At 41.3% G+C, this 23,457-nt stretch overlaps 1 protein-coding gene across 1 annotated transcript in view; it reads left to right on the top strand.

The window, feature by feature from the left end:
* MBD2 (methyl-CpG binding domain protein 2) overlaps window positions 1-23,166 on the top strand; it is a 67,234-nt gene extending 44,068 nt beyond the window's left edge. Inside the window, exons 4-7 of the mRNA XM_043558866.1 lie at window positions 11,627-11,717; window positions 13,028-13,205; window positions 17,882-18,020; window positions 22,695-23,166. Coding sequence (XP_043414801.1) covers window positions 11,627-11,717; window positions 13,028-13,205; window positions 17,882-18,008 — 396 coding nt within the window. The 3' untranslated portion in view covers window positions 18,009-18,020; window positions 22,695-23,166. The remainder of the gene's footprint in view (window positions 1-11,626; window positions 11,718-13,027; window positions 13,206-17,881; window positions 18,021-22,694) is intronic.
* The last annotated feature ends 291 nt before the right edge of the window (window positions 23,167-23,457 follow it).

Here is a 23,457-nt window from a genome sequence, read left to right as displayed (position 1 = left end):
GCTAGGACTTCCAATATGATCTTGAATAAGAGTGATAACACGTATCCCTGTCTCATTGTGTTACCAGGGAATGTTTTTAATGTTTCTCCATTAAGTATACTTGCTGTAGGGTTGTTTTTGGTAAATACCCTTTGTCAGATTAAGGAAATTCACTTCTATTCCTAGTTTACTGAGGCTATCTTTCATAAATGGGTATTGAATTTTATCAAATTCTTTTCTCTATCTAGTTAAGTGCTGAAATGGTTTTTATTCTTTTCTGTTAATATCATGAATTATAGTAATTAGTTTATGTGGTGGATTGCATTGGTTGAGGTTTTTTGAATGTTACACAAGCCTTGAATTTCTGGATTAAGGTAAATATGGTCATGATGTACTATCATTGTTATTGCTGTTTAGATTTGTTGTTACGTGGGTTAGAATTTTTTGCATTTATAAATTCATTAGAGAGATTGGCTTGTGTTTTCTCATAATTTTCTTTTCAGTCTTCAGTATCAAGGTTTTGCTGGCTTTATAAAATAAGCTGGGAGGTGATCCTTCTTTTAACCTTCCCTGGAAGAGTTTGTATAAAATTGGTACTTTTCTTTATATGTTTGGAAGAATTAATTGTGAGGCATCTCAGCCTTTTTTTTTTTTTTTAATAGGAAAGCTTGAAATTACATATTCAATTTATTTGATAGGTACATGGATAAATATTCACATTTTCATTTCTTCTTGTATCAGTTTTGAGAATATGTTTTTCTAGGAATTTGTGCATTTCATAATTTTCACATTTGGTAGTCTAAGACTTCATAATATTTTGACAAGCATTACATGCCCACCTTGTGTAAGTTCGATAGCACTCCTGACAAAATTTGGACAAGTGGCTACAGCAGATGTACCACACCTGCATCCCCCTCAACTCTGAGTTTTGCTATTTGCTTCGTTTTTCCAGCCTCTTGAGCCCAAATTGTTATCTTTTACACAGCCACACGAATCGAGCTTTTCCTTGATTTACATAGTAATTTTCTGGTCATGGTCTTACCCTTTCTTCCTGGGCCACTCTCACAAAATAAGAAGGTAGCTTGGATTTGGCTTTTGATGTTTGCAGGCCATGGTATTTAAGTTAAGTTGTTTTTGCTGACCAGAACTAGACAACTCAGATATCATATGGGGTTGATTTGAAATAGAGCACTTTATAAACTGGCCAGTGAATTCCTTCTGGGCAGGAAACATCATTCCTCTGTATAGCCCTAACCCAGTGTCTTGCATATTTAGCTTTTCATGAGTCAGTGAATATAAAGTGCACATTTTCTGGGTTTTGCTTTAGTCTACAAATACATGACAAGGTCCTTTGTTCTTTGATTAGAGTTAGCAAAAGCCTTAGAAAAGTGAATCAAATATTCATTGAATTTATGAAATCCTAACATTAGAAAATGAAAAATTCAATAAATATTTTATATTTTCAAAGAATTTACTCATGTATCATCAGTGTTTTGATGACCTTCTGAGATGGTTAAGACTGTTACTGGTAGTTCTATTTTACTAGTGAAAATACATCCAAAAAGGTTAAGTGACTTGCCTAAGACAGCACATGTGTTTAATAGTTGAGTCAGGACTAAAACATTCAACTCTCAAACCAGTGTCTTTCTGTTACCATGTACTCCTACTTAGCCACAAATTCATCCCTAAAACATTTGAGTGCCAACTCTGTGTCTAACATCATGCTCTTGATAGAGAGAAAGATTCTGCAGATTAACACTCTTTAAAATGGTGAGATGTTGAAGGTCATTTTTTTGGTTCTTCTATTTTACAAAATATTAGCACTTTGGTCCTCGGACATTTTACTTATTTATTTATTTTTAATGTTTATTTACTTTTGAGAGAGAGAGAGAGAGAGAGAGAGAGAGAGAGAGACAGCGAGACAGAGAGAGAGACAGCGCAAGTGGGAGAGGGGTGGAGAGAGAGGGAGACACAGAATCCGAAGAAGGATCCAGGCTCTCAGATGCAAACTCACAAACTATGAGATCATGCCCTGAGCCGAAGTCAGAGACTTAACAGACCGAGCCACCTAGGTGCCACTTGTCCTCAGACACTTTACAAGGTGTATCTATCACATTTATGTACTTTAAAGATTTGTTTTTGTTAGGAAAAAAATGCTCATAGTCTTATTTCTTTGACTGTTACCATTAGAAATTTTAATTTGTTGCTTAATAGTAATAGAAAATACGGAAATGTAAAGAGAACCATCATAAAAGGCAGTTTCGTAAGTCTTCTGCAGCAAGTGATTCAACAGTGAAGCAGGGTAAAAGAGGCTTGAATTAGGAATTGGATTTGGTAATTACAAGGCTACTGACCTTGGGCAGGTCAGTGTTAACATAAAAATAGGAGTAGAGTCTAGAAGGAAGAGAATGGATGGAAGGTGGAGAAATCAGAGGGAAAGTTTCCCTCCTAGTAGAAAGAGGAAGTTGGAGCTGGTCTGAGGGAGAAGTGTGCACAAGGACATTTTTAGGTTATCAGTGTTGGAGTGTATCTGTCTCTTCAGAAGAAGCCCAAGGAGAGGAAGAGGGAAAATGGGAAATGTGGGAGGAGAAGTTGGGCAAATTGATGGGGCAAGGTCAGGAGAAGGCAGAAGGTAAGACCAAGAGCCCTGTGTAGGAATAATCTTAGAAAGGTAGCAGGGTGCTTATTCCTCTGAGACAGGAGAAAAGTCAAGGAAGGTAAATGGCCCAGAGGGGATCTACTGTGGAAGGGCCCTTAAGCTTGGCACAGAGTCTGTTACAGCTTCTCGGCATGGGAACTAACGTTCAGCTTGTGGTATATGTTTAAAATACACAATGAGAAATAGGAGTTCAGATATATGGGAGTTTTAGTTGAACTTTGCTTAGTTTCTTTTTTTTTTTTTTCCAACGTTTTTTATTTATTTTTGGGACAGAGAGAGACAGAGCATGAACGGGGGAGGGGCAGAGAGAGAGGGAGACACAGAATCCGAAACAGGCTCCAGGCTCTGAGCCATCAGCCCAGAGCCCGACGCGGGGCTCGAACTCACGGACCGTGAGATCGTGACCTGGCTGAAGTCGGACGCTTAACCGACTGCGCCACCCAGGCGCCCCGAACTTTGCTTAGTTTCATTATTGAAATTTCAGTGTGTTTCTATATAATCAATTTGTTTATTTTTTTAGTGGAGATATAATTTCAAAAGTTAAGGGAGGATGCATTTTGAAACAGTATGTGAGGGCTAAAATCAGTTACAAGTTTTTGTGTGGCTCATTGTGGGGAGATGGCTGTTAGTTTAGAATTGCCCAGGCCCTACCTATAGCTACCCATAAAGATCTTATGGAAATTAACATGGTCAAGATCAACCTTTCTTGATTAGGTATTCAAGTACCTAATCAAGTAGGTACCTATTGAATACCTAAAATCATTCTGAACAGAGATGTGCCTTTCTCTGTAGTCAGTGGCAGAGTTGCACGTGCATATGGTCTCTCATCCTTCGGTAATAGCAGAGAACTCCTTCTAAAATCTGTACGGACAGACTCTATCTAACTTATGAGTTGGGATGTAAAGTGTCATGTTTTGGTTGTTTGGAACTCTAACATCGTCCAGCAGAAATCATATATTCTAAATGGTTCTAACATCCCAGACCAGCCTATAAAGACCATTTAATCTTAGGTGTGTCTGAATTATTAAAAATAATCACTGTTTATAACCATGTTTCTATCTTGAAGAGCCTTAAATTTCACCTCTTAAGAAAGGTTTCTCCCACTTCTGCTTTATCTTACTCACACCCTCATCTGGCAGTGAGCTCTAGGCCATGTAGGGTGGTTCTTACAAGGTCCAGGAGTGAGAGGCTGGGACTCTTGGAAGTTGAGAAAGGAGCTGACTGCAGTCATAGCATGTGCCACTGGAGGGCTCTTCTTTCTGTGCAGCTAGGAGGTTTGGGCCCCTCGCATTGTAAGCCTCCCACCCTGCCCTCCTTGTCTTTGTCTGGACTAGAGGTTCTCAACCAGATCCGGTTTTGTACCGTCTCCCCTCCCCCCCCCCACCTCCCCACCTCCCCACCTCCCCACCTCCCCGTACTCAGGGAAATTTGGCAATGTGTAGAGACACCTTTGGTTGTCACAGCTGGGGTGGTGCTGCTGGTATATAGCAGATATAGGCCAGGGATGCTGTTGAACATCCACAACAAAGAATTATCCAACCCAAAATGTTAATACGGCCAAGACTGAGACACTACTTTAAACCATTGTTCCTGCTTCAAGTCCCTCCGCCCCCCCCCCCCCCCCCCCCCCCCCCCCCCCCCCCCCCCCCCCCCCCCCCCCCCCCCCCCGCCTTTCTCTTCTTGCTTAATGGCAGGACAGAAATGTAGTCTGGGTTCCCTGATTCTCTCCTACCTTCTATTCTTGAAATAAGCTCAGAGACCTTTTGAGGTTTTTCTAAGGGCTTTAGTATCATCACAACATGGAAATAGATGGAGTAAAAATAACAAGAAAATTACAGTTTCAGGAAATCTTAATTAAAAGCTACCCATGTTATTTGCTGGACTTTAAATAGAACAAAATTGTGATCCTTCTCGAGGCTCTGTCCGTTCTTCCCCAATGTGGTTTCTTCACTGCCTGGGCTTCCCTCCTTCTTCACTCCTACTGCTCAACTGGGAGGAGCCTTGGCAGTGATCCTTTCATGGTCCTCCAAATGAGGAGTGGCAGGAGGGATGAAAGAAAGATCCTTGGGTTATTTTAACAAGGGGTTAAGGGAAGGCTCTTTTGTACTGCATGGGTTTAGCCTCGTTGCTATCGTGAAATTCTTAATACTTTTTGAACAAGGGACCTCAGAGTTTCATTTTGTACTGGGTCCTGCAAATAATGTGGCTGGTCCTGCTCACCAGAGCTGTCCCAACCAGCTTTGGTCTAAGTGAGAGGCAGTCTGGCTTGGATGAGAAGAGGAAAAGGAGGAGTTGTAAGATTTTTGTAGCAAGAAAACCCCAGCTGAAAATCTGGGAGGGAAGGGCAGATTCATGTGCATGTGCTCAGTGTTCATGTATGAATACTCACCTTTCAGAGTTAATTTCTGATCTGATTATGTTTGCTAATTGTAATAAGATGACCAACTGCTTATTGAATGCCACTGTATGTATGATCAGTGTGCTGAAAGACTTGTGGGAAAAATGTGGGAAAATGATACTTGCTCTGTACTAGCACGTTCAGGTGTTTGTGAAACCTCCTCATTTAGTTTCTATAACCCTTTGAGATTGTTTTTTATTGTCCTTTTCCATAGAGTTGGAAACTGATACTGAGACAGGTTGAGTGGTTTAACTTTGGAAAGCTAGTAAATGACAAAGCAAGGGTTTGAACACAAGCCCACTGACATTCACTCTGCTACTCAGAAGTTAAATCTTCTGCCCTCTGACTTGCCTGTCAAGTTGTCAAGTTGATGTTATGAGTATAAATAGAAGGTCAATTTCTTTTTGTCAGTGAATTTTTTATGAACACGACACAGACACATCAGTTTTTTTCAAATTAAATACAATGGTGGATGAAAATAATAGTGGTATATTTGATCTACATGCTTTTCAATGTTTCATGAGAAATAGATATTAATATAATGAACCTAAAACAGTGTTCTTATAGAAAAAATTCAAAAGCCTTCTGTTATGTATGCTTATAGTAAATCACACCCTCTCTCCTGTTTTATGAAATACCTGTTACCACTCTATTGTTTAGTGGGATTTACCTGAAAATGTTTTCTTGGAGTAGGGGTTCTCAGACTTTAATTTCTATTTACCAAATAAAAATTTGATATTCAATGGGGTTGATACTTGCAATTAATTCTAAGAAAGCTCATTTTCAGAGAATATATATTATATCAGTTCTTTGGTTTTTATCATATAAGCTACACTGAATTATGATTTGATATATTCTTAAAATTCTATGCTGGCTTTAATCTAAATCTAGTACAAGTGTGGGCCTCTTAATTCTGCATGAGGAGGGGGCAGGCATCAGCACAGATTGCCTGCAATTGACGACTTACCCAGTATGACTTAACAGGCAGATGAACTAAAAGCAACTTGATACGTCTCTTCATATGTATTGAACTTTTGTCAGCCTTTGATTTCATGAATGGAAGGGTCTGAGGCCTGTTACCTTATGATCTAACACAGAGCCAAATATGGAAATGCTCTTCCAGAGCTTTTATTGTTAAGATCAGGGCTGTTTAATCACCTTGACTTGAGTTTCAATTCCAACTGCACAACTGACTAGTTACATAACCTTTGGTAAGTGACTGTACATGGGACTAATAATGTCTTCTTCAAAATGCTGTAGGAAAGATTCATAGGATTTCTGCACATAAAGCACTGAGTGCAGTGCCAGGCCTGTGGAAAGGGCTTGGTGGATAAGTGGTAGTTGTCCTCTTTCTCCTCCTCTTATTCCACCAAGAGAATATGACTGGGCACCAAAAGAACTTTAGGTCAGCCCTTTCCCTATTTACACCTGAACAATTTGGTATACTCTTAAATATACGTTGACATATGTCTTCCTACAATGAAAAAGAGGAAGGCAAATATCTTCCTCCAGTCCTCTGCAAGAACAGAATAGAATAATATATTTTTTACTTTCTGGTATAATCAGGAATAAAACTCGGAGATCTTGGTGGTCAGTATACACCAGCGTTATGTGTGTACCACCATTCTTTCACCACAGACCAAACCAGCTTTTCTCAAACTGAGATCCCTGGACCTGCATCAAAATCACCTAAGACACTTGTAAAAGAAAGAGAGAAAGAGAGAAAGAGAGAAAGAGAGAGAGAGAAAGAAAGAAAGAAAGAAAGAAAGAAAGAAAGAAAGAAAGAAAAAGAAAGAAAACCAAGCAAGCCCTATAACCCCAGACCTACTGAACAGAATCTTTAGGGCTGAGACCTTGGAATATAGATTTAAAACAAGCCACTCTGGTTATTCTTCTGTATAAGAACATTTAGAAATAGTGACCTATACTCCCTGTCTCACCTCCTTGCCTTTGCTTAAGTGATTTCCTTGTTTGGAGTAGTCTTTCCTCCTGTGTAGAATTCTTACACTTTTTTTTTTTTTTTTTTTTTTTTTTTTTAAATCAAGAGCTACCTCTTTCTAAAAGCCTTCCTGGATTCTCCCAAATTGAAGTTCATTTCGTATCTTCTTTGTTGCGGGTATCACAGTCTATCTTGTAGAGTTTTGCTCGTTTCCCAACAAGCAGTAAGCTCCTGGAGGGCAGTGATTACCAGTTATCCTAATAACTATCCTCAGTACCTGACAAAATACTTTGTGTATAATGGGCACTAAAAGAATATTTGTTGAATCTGGAGAGATCCTCTAATTACTTTTTTCCGGTAAACCGTGTTGTTCTGACTTCCCCAGAAGAGCACAGATTCCTTCATGGTACACATGATCAAGTTCAGGGTGATAGAGGACAGTACTAATAAACATGACTAGCCTGAGTTCCTACTGCATCAGAATAGGGATGGTGTGTTTGTGTGTGGTTGTGGGGAGCTGCTTTGCTATCCCAGTTTCTTCTTCATCCTCTCTTTTGGATATCCTCTGTAAGGCCAGTTGAACAAATTTCCCAAAGTCCCAGTTAAATCCACAGCAGTTAAGAGAAGAAAATGCTGCAGTTGTATTCTGGGTTGGTTTACTTTCAGAAAACAGATTTGATCATCTCACTAAAGAAACAGCTTTCATAACACGATCCTGTTTGTCCCCTGGGACTCCAAGATAGAATTACATGCATCTTCATGTGAGGAACAAAGCTGTGGACGTGAACTCCCATTTTCCGGGGAGGGAGTTCCTCCAAAGCTGCACTGCCCCTGTCGCTGACATTTTAGACACTTTTGTGGTTTTAGATGACTTTTAATCCCCAGCCTTGCTTCTCCATCGGCTAGTCTACTGGATCAGGCATTGCCCAGACTGTTGGCCATATGACATCATACACACATGGGCTGTCTCCAGTTTTCTTATATGCTGGAGGGTGATAAAGAAAAGGTGTTAGAGGCACCTGGAGGGTCTAAGTAGTGGGGACTTAGAAAGGGATATAATAACTGAGGGTGATAGCACGTTTTGGGAGTTTCTCCAAATATTAAATCACTGCTCCTTAAAAGTATTACATTGATTATTTAGCCTCAGGCAACGAGGTTACAATGAGAATATCATTGATTTGGCAGGTGAAATCAGATTTTCAGTGGGTAGGTTAGGATTCATGAAAGCAATAGTGCTTATGAAGGTGTGGTGGAAGAGACGGGATCGCTGTCACAGAGGGAGACTCCTTACACATTTAAGGAGACTCATCATTTCAGTGTTTTTGCCTTTAGCCTTCTAATAGCTGGAGAAGTAATGTAATAAGAACTCCAGATGGCCACAATTTGTCACCTAATGAAAACATAGAATTCATAAATGAGCAGATCAGAAAATTTTAAAGTTAGGCAGAGGAAGATTTCTCCGTTCGCTGTACCTCTCCACAGCATATGCAGGGTTATAAGATGACCAGAGAGAAAGAGAAGAGGTCGTTGAATTTGGTGACAGGAGCTGACTGCCTCCAAGAGTAAATTTGGTGAAAATTCATGGGGAATGGGATGGGGGTAGTCAAGTGGAAATGGGGGATGGAGGTAGTACGTATCAGTCATTCCTTGAGGAACTGGCTTAAAAAGTAAAGAAAATGGTAATTCTAGCAGCTGGATAAAAACAGAGGGTACAATTCCAGTACCCAAAGAATTCCCTTGTGCTGACCCTTTGTAGTCAGACCCTCCCTCCACCCCTAATCCCTGGCAACCTCCCTATAGGTTTTTTTTTCCTCAGAATGTCCTATAAATTGAATCACACAGCATGTAAATGACTAGCTTCTTTCACTTAGCATGATGCCTATGTCATTTTAAGAAATATTTTCAAATGTAAAGAAGTTCCCAACCCTAAAACAAACAAACAAAACAGGTAGGGGCCTGAGAAAATTAATGTAGGGAACATGAGTTAGGAACATAAAGATTTGTAAGTTTTTTTATTTCTGAGACAGAGAGAGACAGAGCATGAGTGGGGGAGGGGCATAGAGAGAGGGAGACACAGAATCAGAAGCAGGCTCCAGGCTCTGAGCTGTCACCACAGAGCCTGATGCGGGGCTCGAACCCACAAACTGTGATATCATGACCTGAGCCAAAGTTGGTTGCTCAACCGATTGAGCCACCTAGGCGCCCCAGGAACATACGGATTTGTAAACAGACATTTATCTCATGAAGACTGTTTCAGTTCTCTCAAAAATTAGGTGAGCTGATAGTGTTGAATGAGTGGTGGAAAGGATGGAGCGCAGGGCAGTGGTGACCTACACCCAGTGTATGTTTTGTTTTATCAAACCAGCCTTTTTTTCCTTCTCCCATATCCCCCACCTCCTCTGGGGAGCGCGAGTGGGGGCAGAAATACACAGTCACCTACACACATCCACCTACGTAAATCCATGTGCCTCCATTTTCAAGGCATAAGCATTTCATTTATACAGAGTTCATCGGTGCATATCATATTCAACTTCAGACTTAGTTGAGGGCTGTGAGATGGCATGTGGTGATACCAGGACTTGTAATCCAGATCCATACACTTCGTTTCTCAGTCCAAGGTTTATTTTGCAAGACTTTCCTTTCTAAATGTTATATCGTTTTCCTTTCAGTTAATAGGAATTTAAAAATTAAGAATTAAAAATTATAGAATGTAAAAAAATTGAACTTTTGATATCTAGCAATGGAATTTTATGTAAAATGTTAGTATGTAAAATATTAGTAATCATATCTGTACATAATATCTATACTTTGTTTTTTGGTAGTGTTGATTTATTTTGCAAATTAAGTTATTTTATTTTAAAGGTGCTTGCTAATATCATACTCACTGATTCCTCTGAATACTTTTCCTTTTTCATTAGGAATTGACTGGCTTTTGTTTTCCTTGTTTTTTTTTTTTTTTTCTTCCCATAGTTGTGATAATCAATGCATAGATAATATTATTTCCCACAAAAAGAGAATAGCAGGTGGGGTTTTTTTGGGACATTTATCACATTTATCAATTATTACCTTCACCTAACTATTTTTCACCCATGATAATTAATGCATTCGTGTCCTCATATACGTTGACCACATATTCTGCTGATGACATAATTTATAGGGAGATGTAAGGAGTTGTTACCATATACCAGCCATCTTCAGAGGAGAGTGAAGCATTCTATTGCAGGTTACTCTTGGTGCTAGCAGTGAGGTTATTAGAGATCCAGCGTATAACTCTTCTGCCATAAAGAGATTTTTATTGTATCTTGCATTTGTCTGGAGGGCAGTTACCTGATACTTCTCATATATTTAGAAGTCAGAATATAAGCCCTCAGAGTGGTCAAAATTTGCTAAAAGTAAATATGATAAACCTTGTGCCAACTCCCCATGACAGGTACTTTACATACATTGCCCTGTTTAATCCCCACATTAATCTTACATGGTTCTCATTACTGTCACATTTTACAGAAGAGGCAGTTGAAGGTTTAGACATCTAGAACTGGGGTTTCAACTTGGGTTTGTGTGCCCCTCAGGATCCTCATTCTGAGTCCTTTATTCCCATATTCAGGCATTCAATATTTTTCTTAGTACCAGTGTTTTTTCAGTACCTACTTTTGACAAGCCCCAGGTATCTGGGATTAAAGACAAATATACAGACTAAGGAATTCCTTTATCTGTTTTTTGTTTTGTTTTGTTTTGTTTTGGCTACAGTGAATAAGAAACAGACTAGAAAAGAGATAAGTCTTGAGGACAGAGACCCAGTGTATCTCATCTACTGACGCATCCACGGGGCAGCACGTAGTTGCAGCTCAGTAAATACATGTTGAACAAATGATGACATTATTGAGAAGTAATAGCTAACTAGGAGAGGAAATGAAGTACGGAAAGGATATGAAAACCAAACAGCAGAACTGTCTTGGACCATTTAGTGTTTGAATAAGCAATTGCATACCTCAGTGGCCCCATAGAGTATGAGGAGCCTTCAGTGTGCTGACTCATGTCCAGAATGATGGCATGGGGCCGCTAAGTGACTCCGGTGATCTGGGCTCTCTGCAACAGGGAGAAAGTCACCCATGAACGTGACACCCTGCTCAAAAAGCAAGGAAGTATACAAAACATTTTAGAAAAGTTTTTATAAAAACTGGCTCTTGACCCCTTAAATACTAAACTTCAGTTTTGGGGAAGAATCACACAGGTGGAGGAGCTCTTTCCCTAATGATATTGAATAAAGGGGTATTTATAATACGATTTGTTTTCTTTCCCTGATAAATTATAACATTAAATTTTCATACCAAATGAAATCTTTAATAATTCAAGTTACATTCTTTGGAAGTTACCTTATGAAGTACTATATATAATATATAGCATATAAAAATCTATAATACTGTAACAAGTGAATAGATTGCATAAATAAGAAAATTTTGATTAATATCATTTTAAAGAATTATGACATGTTGAAATAATTCATATTTGGAGTATCATTTAGTATATGTAAGGACGAAAGTGGGGAAATTAGGAAACTCTTGAAATGATTTCAGTTTCATCATTCAGCAGCATCGATGCGCTACTTTCTTGGTCCAAGAATGTCTATTAACAGTGATGTTTTGCCTTACAGCTTTTCTGGGAGAAGAGGCTACAAGGACTTAGTGCATCAGATGTAACAGAACAAATTATAAAAACCATGGAACTACCTAAAGGTCTTCAAGGTATTATCCAAATTCAGTTGAGCAGTACCTACTATGTGCCAGGCTCTGTGTTAGATGCTGTGGGAGTCAGAAATGATTGAGACAGGGTCTTTACTTTGGGGGATTGTGTGCCTTTCTGGATGATGTCCCTCTTGTGTTGGTGTAAACCCAGGGAGAATGTACTTGAAGAGCTTGTACAGTGTTGCAGGGATGTTTCCGATTTTTTTCTGTGTAAGAATTTTGGCTTTAGGTTAGGTTCACCGAATAAATCGACCCATGTGCTGCTTTTAGAACCAAATGCAGCCGAGTGGCAGAATTTCTCAAGCTTCCTGTTCAAAGCAGCATCTGGCTTCAATGCTTGCTCTTTCACTCTTCCTCTTATCAGAAGAACAGCTAATAACTCTTCTGTCTCTCCCTGCACAGACTGTTGCTGCATGTAGCAGTGGGAACTGAGGCACTTTGGCCCAGTAACATCAGCAAGTGGGGTCTGCAGGGTATAGAAATCAGTTAACTAGTGTGCCTGTCATATCCCATGTTAATTCCATTCCAGAGGAGCGTTATTTTTCAAGTATTAGAACTTCAGCTTCCAAATGTTGATCTAGTGTGGGTTGCTCAAAAATTGTCATAATTCATGGCTAGAACATTATCGCGTCCCTCTCTTTTCTTGGAAATTATTGCTTTCACTGGTTTCATAAGTTTAGGACTTCAAGCAGTGCATTTAAATGCGGTCCTGGTGCCAGTCATGGTGTAGGTAGTGTAGGTAGTCACGGTGTGCAATTATTAATTGGTTAATATTAATTGGTTATTATTGGTTATTATTAATTGGTTAACTTGGATATTTTGTTAGGTATTTGAAAAGGATGTGAGAGCTGCAGGTACAGCATGCTTGCGTTGGCTTTAAGTCCCAAACAAAAGAAAAGTGTTGAGATATTGCCAGAAATTAATATTGAAACCTACAGGAGTAACTATTATAGGACTCGAGGGATGCATTAATAGGGAAACTCAAATATGATGTGACTTTAGAAGGGATTTAGCTCATTAAAATAATTGACCCTGCTTGAAGAAACATAGCCAACTTTAAACAGTTTAGTACCTTGGAGAATGTATTTTGAAGTTGTGTTAAAGTTTTATTAAAATGCTCGACCATTTTGTTACTTTTTTTTTTTGGAATGTTAATTCTCTGGTATATGATAACTGTTCAGTAGATACGATATCATCCTTTTAAATATATGATCCCAAACAAGCATAAAAATGTCAGTTGTTTTAGGTTATGTAAGATTTGCTTAGCATATGTGGAAGTCCCTTTAACCAGTTTGTATTTCTGATTGCAGGAGTTGGTCCAGGTAGTAATGACGAGACCCTTTTATCTGCTGTTGCCAGCGCTTTGCACACAAGCTCTGCGCCAATCACAGGGCAGGTCTCCCCTGCTGTGGAAAAGAACCCCGCTGTTTGGCTGAACACATCTCAACCCCTCTGCAAGGCTTTCATTGTCACAGATGAAGACATTAGGTAAGGCAGTTAGAATATAACTCCTATTTGATAAACTTTATACTGCCTCCTAGTTTCTGTGGCACATCTGATTAAGTGACGACGAATCGATCAGAAAGTTACACTTCTTTTTTTTTTTTAATAACTCTTGTGAAACTAATGGAAGGTGATATAGGACATTTAAAACAAATACATGCTTGAAAAAAGCTGGAAGTATCATCACGGTCATGTCTGAAGGACACATCAGTTGTACTCTCTACACATTGTTACTGCAGTGTCTTTTACATTTTGGGGTTCTGCCTTTCTGCTGTAAAGAACCCCTTTCATTCAGTGATACCTTTTGTGATTGCTTTTTGCATTGGTTTGTCTGCAAACCAGTGTCTTCTTTAAAACAAATTGTAACCATGCTGCTTTAAGCTGACTTGTGCTTTCAAAGGTCAGTTTGCTTATCTTGATTCTGTTTACTCTCTTAGGTTTAGTTTAGAGATTTATTCATTTCTGCTTCATCTTGTTTCAGGTAAAGATTTAAGGTGGCCACGCACGCGCGCACACACACACACACACACACACACGCACACACACAAGCTCGGTGAGAAGCAAATGGCAAATATCAAGCAAAGGGTAAAGCATAAAGTGGTAAAACAGAGCCAGGGGTAAAGAGAGGACACGAGCTTCATTTCTTAACCTCTTTTACTCCAGGACCTCTCCACAAGTTAGTTTTTAGCAGCAAACAGTGAAAAGAAAATGTACAATTCAGATTGATAATGCCCAGAATGTATGAGCAAACCATTGCTCAAAAGAAGCAAACTATTCCAGATATTCAGAGCAGAAAGAAATTGTTATATGGGATTTATGAACTGGAATATCATTGCCTTATAATGAGATTGTAGTGCACTGTATTTTCTTTAAAAATAGGACAATGCATATCTTTCACCATTTCTATCCTCTGAATGTTAAATCAGAAAGTTTTATTAGAGTATTATTCCTAGACAAAACCAGCAGATGGCAGTTTTGAATCATAGAATTTTAAAATGTTTATATTTGTATTTTTTTTCTAAATCCGTGAAAAGGTGGCATGAAAATGTTTTTAAATGCGTGAGTCTACCTAGGTTTGTAATTGTAAAGCACTTGCTAGGTTTTAAAGTAGTTCCTTTTGCAAAGATGTAAAAGATGTAAAATGACTCAAAGTTGCATTCACATGCATTGATTGCATGGAATTTAATTGATCAGCTTTATTTAAAAAAAAAATTTTTTTTTAACGTTTATTTATTTTGAGACAGAGAGAGACAGAGCATGAACAGGGGAGGGTCAGAGAGAGGGAGACACAGAATCTGAAACAGGCTCCAGGCTCTGAGCTGTCAGCACAGAGCCCGACACGGGGCCTGAACTCACGGACTGTGAGATCATGACCTGAGCTGAAGTCGGCCGCTTAACCGACTGAGCCACCCAGGCAACCCTGATCAGCTTTATTTTTTAAGAAAAACAAAATGTAATTCAAGAGGAGGAAGCGACTTGCCCTTTGGATTATTCTTACCCTTGAGGAAGGAAATTACCCTGGAGACAGGTTCTTACCTGTCTTGGAATGAATATCCGGTAAATCAGTAGGGATTCTGCCAGGTCACTGTGGGCGTAGACTGAGGGCCTCTGGCTGATGTCATGGGAACGCTGATGCCTTCAACAGCAGATCTTTTGATAGTAGAGCAGACTATCTCAAAGCCAGATCTCCATGATTTCCTTTTAGGGTAAACTTGTTTAACAAATTATCCATTTGATTTAATTGTCATAACAGAAATTATTATGCACACATTTCTTGTTGAATTAATACAGGTTCAAAATTATTGCAAATGGAATTATTACCCTTTCTCTAATTGTGCAGCCAATATTCTGTTTAATTGTTTTTAATGCTTTTTTTTTTTTTGAGGGGGGTGGGAGGGGCAGAGAGTGGGTAGAGACAGAAGATCTGAAGCAGGCTCTGCGCTGACAGGAATGAGCTGATATGGGGCTGGAACTCACAAACCGTGAGATCATGACCTGATCTGAAGTCAAGACACTCAACCGACTGAGCTGTCCTGGTGCCCTGCCAATATTCTGTTTATATTAGACCTTCAGTTAAAGATCTAAACATTAGGGCACCTGGGTGGCTCAGTCGGTTAAGCGTCCGACTTCGGCTCAGGTCATGATCTCGCAGTCCATGGGTTCGAGCCCTGCATCAGGCTCTGTGCAGACAGCTCAGAGCCTGGAGCCTGCTTCGGATTCTGTGTCTCTCCCCCTCTCTGCCCCTCCCCTGCTCATGCTCTCTCTGTCTCTGAGAAATGAATAAACCTTAAAAAAAAATTTAAAGATCTAAACATTAAGTATATATTTTTTTCAGCATATTCGATAACATTTTAATCCTTGGATGTTATTTTAATATAAGTAACAAGTCCTCACAAACTTAGCAGCCTAAAACACCACCCATTTATAGCTCACAGTTCTGTAGGCCGGAGGCCTGGGCCTGATATACAAGTCGATTCTCTGCCCAGGGTCTTTCAGGGCGGAAACCAAAGTGTCAGTTGCACTGCATTCCCTTCTAAGATCTTCTTTCAAGGTCCTGTGATTTTTGCAGAATCCATTTTCTTGTAGTTGTAGGACTGGGGCCCCTGGTGTCTTGTTGGATGTGGGGTGAGGCTATTCACAGTTCCTTGCTCTGAGGTTCCCTCCACATTTTCTCTCCCAACTTCTTTCAAAAAGGGCGCAGCCTCTTGTAAGAGTTCTTATGAGGTGAGGCCCTCTGGGATAATCTCTTTTGATTAACTCAAGGTCCCATTGATCAGTAGCCTAATCACGGAGGGACATCCCAGCCCATTCACAAGTTCTGCCTTCCCTGAAGGGGAGGGAACTGCACAGGGAGTCTCTCCAGGGGCAGGGACTGTTGCAATTCTGCCTATCACCATGGGCAGATGCAGATGCTTTATTTCAGCTTACGTAAGTATGGGAAGGAACGCTCAAGACAAAAAAGAATCGATGGCAAACATTAGATTTGCTCTGTTTTCTTCCTAATGGGATTACTCTGGGGCACTTGTGCAGATTCTCATACTCAGTTACTAGGAGTGAGAGATTGCCGATGAGACTGATATGCCATTTGTCATAAACCTTGAGTCAGGGAGCCCAAGGCGAGGCTGACTGTGTAAGAAATAAACAATGTTTCTTCTTGACCCTGCTCCAGCTACATGAAAATCTGTTCAACTCCAGTTTCTTAACATGGCAGAGGCTTACTCAGTGACAGCCTTCCTCTTTGTGAAAATTCATGTATAAAGTGGAAGCGTGTACCTTTTAACTCTTTGTGCTGTTTTTTTGACTGCAGTAAAGAGGACATCTAAAGTTTTTGTGGCTCTAGAGTTTTATGTTAGCTTCTCACTTGGGATATAGTCTCAGGAGATCAAGAAACGTGCAGGCTGGGATACAGCACAGCACATGCAGCTTTACAACTGGCTGAGGACGCAAGAGGCACGTCCTCAGGGACGCTTCACGTGCTCTTCCAGAATGTCGCCCCACCACTTTCCCAGGTTTGAGGCAGTGCTGCACTTCGTTTTCCTCAATATCGACAGAGAAAAATCACCCCCCCCCAGCCCCCACTGTAGAGTCCTCAGTATTGCTTGTTGTGTCTCTTACTTGTCACCGAGCTGTTCCATGTCCCAGTCTACATCTGTCCTAACCACCTTTCCTCTGGCCTCAAGACGCGATCTGTCCCGCTCTCGAGTCAAGGCCAGCACCCCACTTGTGGCTCTACTTCTTTCCCTGTCTTGGGTTTCCTGAACCTCTTCCTTCCTAGGGTTCCCCCTTCTCTCGGCAGCCGTGGCCTCTTCGCTGGTTTCTGGATGTGAATTGGTACTTACCGTCTTTGCTCAGGAGAGCTGTTTTAGGAATCCCTCTCTTGCACTGTCACGGAGCTACTCTGAAATTTAGTCTGACTTCTAGACACAAAGTACATACCAGTAGACTTTCTTCCCGGGCTTTGTTTCCCACCAAATGGTTCAGAACCTCTTTTTATGACTTGGCGCTATTAACTTTCACTTTTGAGGTCCCACTGCAATCCCCAAGACACAGAGAAGCTTGTGGCATGTTCTTAACCTCTCAGCTCATCTCAGTTGAGATGCTGTTCGGCTTTTCTCCTTGGTCTTGGCTTCTTTGTGATGGCCTGCTGTCGGTAGGACTGGGAACCCAGGGAAGAGCTCCGACAGGCTGGCCCCTAACAAAGACAGAATGCGGCACTCCATCGTGCCCCATTTCCTCCATCTTCCTCTGTGCTTTGTTGAACAAATCTCTTCCCCTTCTTTATTTCCCATATAACTTTTCTTTTATCCCTGCTTTCGAGTTATTTCTAATCTCCCTTATAGCAATAGCCCCAAATCTTCACATACTTGAAAGTTTTGAAATTGAAGAAGAGGTCACTGCAATAAATCCACTCCTGCCAGGAATTCTCAGCGAGATGTGGGGTACCTGCCTGTCTGAAGTTCCCTCTTTTTGGCAAGGCCCGCCTCCTGTGCAATTTGGCTTTGTGGGTGTAGGAGAAAGTTTTGCAAAGTTAAGGAGAAGGAAATGTACTGTCGGGAGTTTTCGTGATTTTGATAAACTAAACATAAGCTGTAGTAGCAGCTGCATGGTTCCAGTACTTGCCAGATCATCAGTGTGATTTTACTTTTTTTTTTTTTTTAAAGGAAACAGGAAGAGCGAGTACAACAAGTACGCAAGAAATTGGAAGAAGCACTGATGGCAGACATCTTGTCACGAGCTGCTGATACGGAAGAAATGGATATCGAAATGGACAGTGGAGATGAAGCCTAAGAATATGATCAGGTAAACTGAGAGCAGAGGGGGAGGGGCTTGCACCTGAAGATGGTTGATTTTCTTGCTTTTGCCCTTTGTGGCCTGCCTCAGCAAAGTATAGACGCTCCCCCGCAGGGGTGAGCAGGCGCCGTTCGGCCTCTTCTGTGTTTAAGAATCACCCTCTTGTCCTAATGATGTGAAGACACTCACAGCCCTGAAGCCACTTGCAAGGAGTCTAACCTCCTCTTGTAATGCCAGGTGGAAGAAAGGAGAGCGGTCGCAGGTGGTGAAGGTGGCGGTCATCCCCACCACACTATCTTTCTGGGGTCTGTTGTCCCCCCCCCCCCTTTTTTTTTAATTTTTTATTTTTGAGAGAGAGAGGGAGAGGGAGAATGAATGCGAGCAGGGGAGGGGCAGAGACAGAGGGAAACAGACTCTGAAGCAGGCTCCAGGCTCTGACCTGTCAGCACAGAGCTTGATGTGGGGCTGGAACTCACACCACGAGATCATGACCTGAGCTGAAGTCAGATGCTTAACGAACTGAGTCACCCAGGCGCCCCTGTTGTCTGCTCTTGAAAATTAGGGCCCTCGGGGTGCCTGGGTGGCTCAGTCGGGTGAGCATCCGACTTCAGCTCAGGTCACGATCTCACGGTTTGTGAGTTCGAGCCCCGCGTCGGGCTCTGGGCTGATGGCTCAGAGCCTGGAGCCTGCTTCCCATCTGTGTCTCCCTCTCTCTCTGCCCCTCCCCCCATTCATGCGCTGTCTCTCTCTGTCTCAAAAATAAATAAACATTAAAAAAAAAATTAAGGGGCGCCTGGGTGGCGCAGTTGGTTAAGCGTCCGACTTCAGCCAGGTCACGATCTCACGGTCCGTGAGTTCGAGCCCCGCGTCGGGCTCTGGGCTGATGGCTCAGAGCCTGGAGCCTGTTAACGATTCTGTGTGTCCCTCTCTCTCTGCCCCTCCCCCGTTCATGCTCTGTCTCTCTCTGTCCCAAAAATAAATAAACGTTGGGAAAAAAAATAAAAAAAAAAAAATTAAAAAAAAGAAAAAAGAAAATTAGGGCCCTAAAGTAGGTTTTCTCTAGCATAGACTTGATGCAGAGAGACTCAGAAGGACATTTTAAAGGATAATAAATAATTTACCTTACAACATACAAACTTTGACCCTGTCGTGAGCTCACATGAGTGTCATAGGTTCTGTCCTGGTGGGTATATGTTCTCTTTAAGTGGCTGCGGTCCAGGCTCCAGGGGTTAATGTGGCATCTTGCTTCCCAACTGCCATCCTGCTTGGTTCCGGCAGACCTTGTCTTACTTTCTGTCCCCCATGAGCCAGTGACTTATTTATGTCTTTTGAAGCCAAAACTGAGGCATTGTGGGGAGAGAGAGAGAGAGAGAGAACAAACAGAGTGAGTTAGAATTCTAACTCCTAGATGTTTTTGAATCTGTCCTCCCCCCTCCCTTTCAGTCTATGGACCCACACCTGGCCCCGCTTAGTCATTCTTGCTTTTGGTGCTAGTTCTGGAGACACAGTGGTGGCCACAATCACACGGTCCCTCTGCTCACGGAACGTGCCATACAGTTGTACTAACCAGACGCTCACCACATTCCATAATTACCAACTGTGATCAGTGCTACAAAGGAAAAGCAGAGGTACTGGGGGAGCTGATGGCAGGGGAGCTAACGTGGTGTGAAGGGTCAACAAAGCCTCTGAGGAGGTGACATTTATGTTGAGCCTCAAGGGCAAGCAGCAGTAGGCCAGAGTTGGGGATAAAAGTGTTCCCATGAAAAGAAACAACAAGGAGAAGTCGGTGCCTTTACAGTAGGTCTGGGGAGCACTGGGAGAATGTGTGGAGGCGAATCTTATCATGCTGATGGGTTGTTGTTAAGGGTTTCCAGCTTTAACATTAAAGCAAATGGGAATCCACTGAAGGCTGAGGAACATGGTCAGATGTGCTTCTATGCAAGTTCCTTTTGGCTGCCATGTGAAAGAGAGGATTAGAGCAGGGACAGCCTGGACGCGGGGTGGCCAGTGAGGAGGCTGTTTTAGCCTGGCAGCGAGAGAGATGGTGGCTTCACAGGAATGTTGGCAGTGGGTGCAGAGAAAGAGGAAGAGCAGAGGTCGGTTTGAGATGTATTTGGAGATAGAATCAGCTTGACCAGGTGACTGATTGGAAGTGATGGGGACGACTCCAGGTTTTTCACTTGAGCTGCCGAGGGATGGCCAGAGGCCTGTTTGGTACAGGCACAGACAGGGTATTGTGTGCAGGGACGCTGAGTCAATGGTTCACACAACCTTCCCTTCCCATCAGTGCCTTTGCCGTAACCCAGGGAGCGGCTCATGCCACAGTGATACAGAAATCGTGTAATAATTATAGTGCCTCACATTATGTATTCAGTGATAGCATCTCCATTTGGTGACAGTTTCCTGAACACACAGAACCATGGGAATCCAGTTCAGTGCTATTTTAAGTCTTTTTTTTTTCTCCCTTATTGAGGACAGGAAGATGCCATGTTGGTATTGAATCGTGTTTTCCACTCTGGCCGGGATGTGTTTTATGGGCTTTGATGAGTGTGCTTGGTCTGTGTAAGTCCTTCAGAGGAAAAGTCTGAAGCATGTTTCTTCTGTCTGAAGGCTTCAGCCATGCTGTCTCTGGAGCGCAGTGTGGGCATTGGAGTGGTTGTGCCTGGATTGCATCAAAAGGGACTCTAGGAGAGCCCTCCTCTTCAGAGCCTTTTAGCATTTGTTGTTTTTCAGACTTTGTCCTGAAGACAATTTTTTTTTTTCAACGTTTATTTATTTTTGGGACAGAGAGAGACAGAGCATGAACGGGGGAGGGGCAGAGAGAGAGGGACACACAGAATCGGAAACAGGCTCCAGGCTCTGAGCCATCAGCCCAGAGCCTGACGCGGGGCTCGAACTCGCAGACCGTGAGATCGTGACCTGGCTGAAGTCGGACTCTTAACCGACTGCGCCACCCAGGCACCCCAGTCCTGAAGACAATTTAATCAAGGGTCTACTAACTGAGGTTTCATTAGACCCTTGTTTACATCGCAGATCACTTTGCAAATGGGTATCAAGGCAGTACCCTGATTTATGTAAGCAAGCATGGGTTTTAGGGATTAGGCACTTTGTTCATGTAAGAGCCAGCATTGGGGTCCTGGGTGGCTCAGTAGGTTAAGTGTCTGACTTCAGCTCAGGTCATGATCTTGCGGTTTGTGTGTTCGGGCCCCTGTTAGGCTCTGTGCTGACCGCTCTGACACACACACACTCTCTCTCAAAAATGAATAAGCGTTATAAATAAATAAATGAATGAATGAATGAATGAATGCCAGCATTGCCCATTGCCTGGCACAAATGTGGTTAATGGTGGGAACAAACTAATTAATATTGAGTGATTAGAATTTTAATATATACTTAAAGTAGCCATTGTTTTGGCATGTTGGGTACAGAGAGATTCAGAGTATGGGTATCACATCCTAAACTGGGGAATGGTATTATGAGACCAGGCCATTAGACTCGAAGGTTGTGGAAGAATTAGAAGTACTTCTTAGTTCTCAGAATTAAATGTACCTAATTCGCTCATTTAGTCCTCTCTGCACCTAAAGTGTTTCATAAACCAGAGCACTGCCACATAACGTAATCAGGTGTTCGTAATAATCTGTAGAATAGGTAGGGCTTGGCTTGATCAAAGGGTAGGTCATGGCCGACTTCACATGGCTCATAAGAGATGGAGCCTGTAACACGCAGTTCCGCTTGCGTCTGTCACCCACCATGCTACGGTTCTTTCTGATGTTCCTTATTAGCAAAGTGGGCCTTTATTTATTTGTTTTATTTTTATTTAAAAAGTTTTTTAATGTTTATTCGTTTTTGAGAGATAGGAGAGACAGAGTGCAGGCAGGGGAAGGGCAGAGAGAGAGGGAGACATAGAATCCGAAGGAGGCTCCAGGCTCTGAGCTGTCAGCACAGAGCCTGATGTGGGGCTCGAACCCATGAACCATGAGATCATGACCTGAGCTGAAGTCGGATGCTGACTGAGCCACCCAGGTGCCCCTATTTGATATATATGTATATATATCCATAACAGGTTGAGAACTGTTAAAATTTTACAACCATAGAGGAGTACCCAGATTATCGCAGTTTTAGGAGTGAATGCAACAAGAAGAAAACCATAAAAGCAAAGGTTTTAAAATATGTAGCTACATCTGAGATACGGGATCACATATATAAACTCTGCCATTGCACAGTACTGTTTCACCGAGGTGAAATAATAATAAAACTTCAGTGCATGTCTGTCATCTGTAAATGCTCTGAAGTAAAGTAAATCAGTTAGTAGTTTTTCTAAATTTTCTCAAAATTGTTTGGTTTTGGCTGTATCTAATACATTCTTTTTTTTTTAATTTGTATGCCCTATGATTTCTGTTTTTATATGGATTCAATTAATTATAGATAGTATTTGTGTTAGCATACAAAGCTGTACATATGACTCTTGAAAATAAAAGGAGTATAAAGTTATTGTTAAAGCACTTGAAACAATGAGAGGATATGTTGAACATTTTTTATGTACAAAGCGCTGTAATGAAATGTTAACAAGACTTTAAAAATGTGGTTCTACGTGAAGTTTAGCCTCTAACTACTTTTTCAAGTTCTGCTGACCTCACCTGAGAAATCATTGAATTACTTAAGTTTGTTTGTTTTTCCTTACAGGTAACTTTCGACCAACGTTCCCCAAGAGCAAATTTCTAGAATTGAACAAAAGCGTTTCCACTGGGTTTCGCCTGTAAGAAAAAAAACATACCCGAGCACATACAGCTTTTTAATAGCACTAACCAATGCCTTTTTAGATGTATTTTTGATGTATATATCTATTATTCAAAAAATGATGTTTATTTTGAGTCCTAGGACTTAAAATTAGACTTTTGTAATATCAAGGAGGACGCTTAAGTTGAAGCTGAGCTTTTGATGCCAGGTGCAATCTACTGGAAATGTAGCACTTACGTGAAATATTTGTTTTCCCCCGTTTTAATATGAACCGATCAGTAGTACCAAATAAATCTCCCAATTAAAGATTATTGTGACTTCACTGTATATAAACAGATTTTTATACTTTATTGAAAGAGGACACCTGTACATTCTTCCATCATCACTGTAAAGACAAATAAATGATTATATTCACAGACTGATTGGAATTCTTTCTGTTAAAAGAGCACACATAATAGCCTCCCCGCCCCCCCTTGGGATTCCTGATTTACAGTCAGCTGTGATCCCTGGGCCTTAGGTTTCAAATGGAGGTGGTAGAGAATAGTTCATGCATTTGCAATACGCCTCCGAATAGCGTGAAAACTGTGTCGCTTTCCCCTGAATTCTCAGTTGCCACCTAGCATGTGTCAGGGTTTTTTTTTTTTTTTTTTTCTTGCCTGTGACTAGTACTTTTGTTAGTTTTATAAAAATAAAAGCATTTCCTTCCCTT

The sequence above is a fragment of the Prionailurus bengalensis genome, chromosome D3 (assembly GCF_016509475.1).
Source record: "Prionailurus bengalensis isolate Pbe53 chromosome D3, Fcat_Pben_1.1_paternal_pri, whole genome shotgun sequence".
NCBI lineage: Eukaryota > Metazoa > Chordata > Mammalia > Carnivora > Felidae > Prionailurus > Prionailurus bengalensis.
The sequence above is the reverse complement of the archived record's forward strand: the minus strand, read 5'-3'. Positions and strand labels throughout refer to the sequence as shown.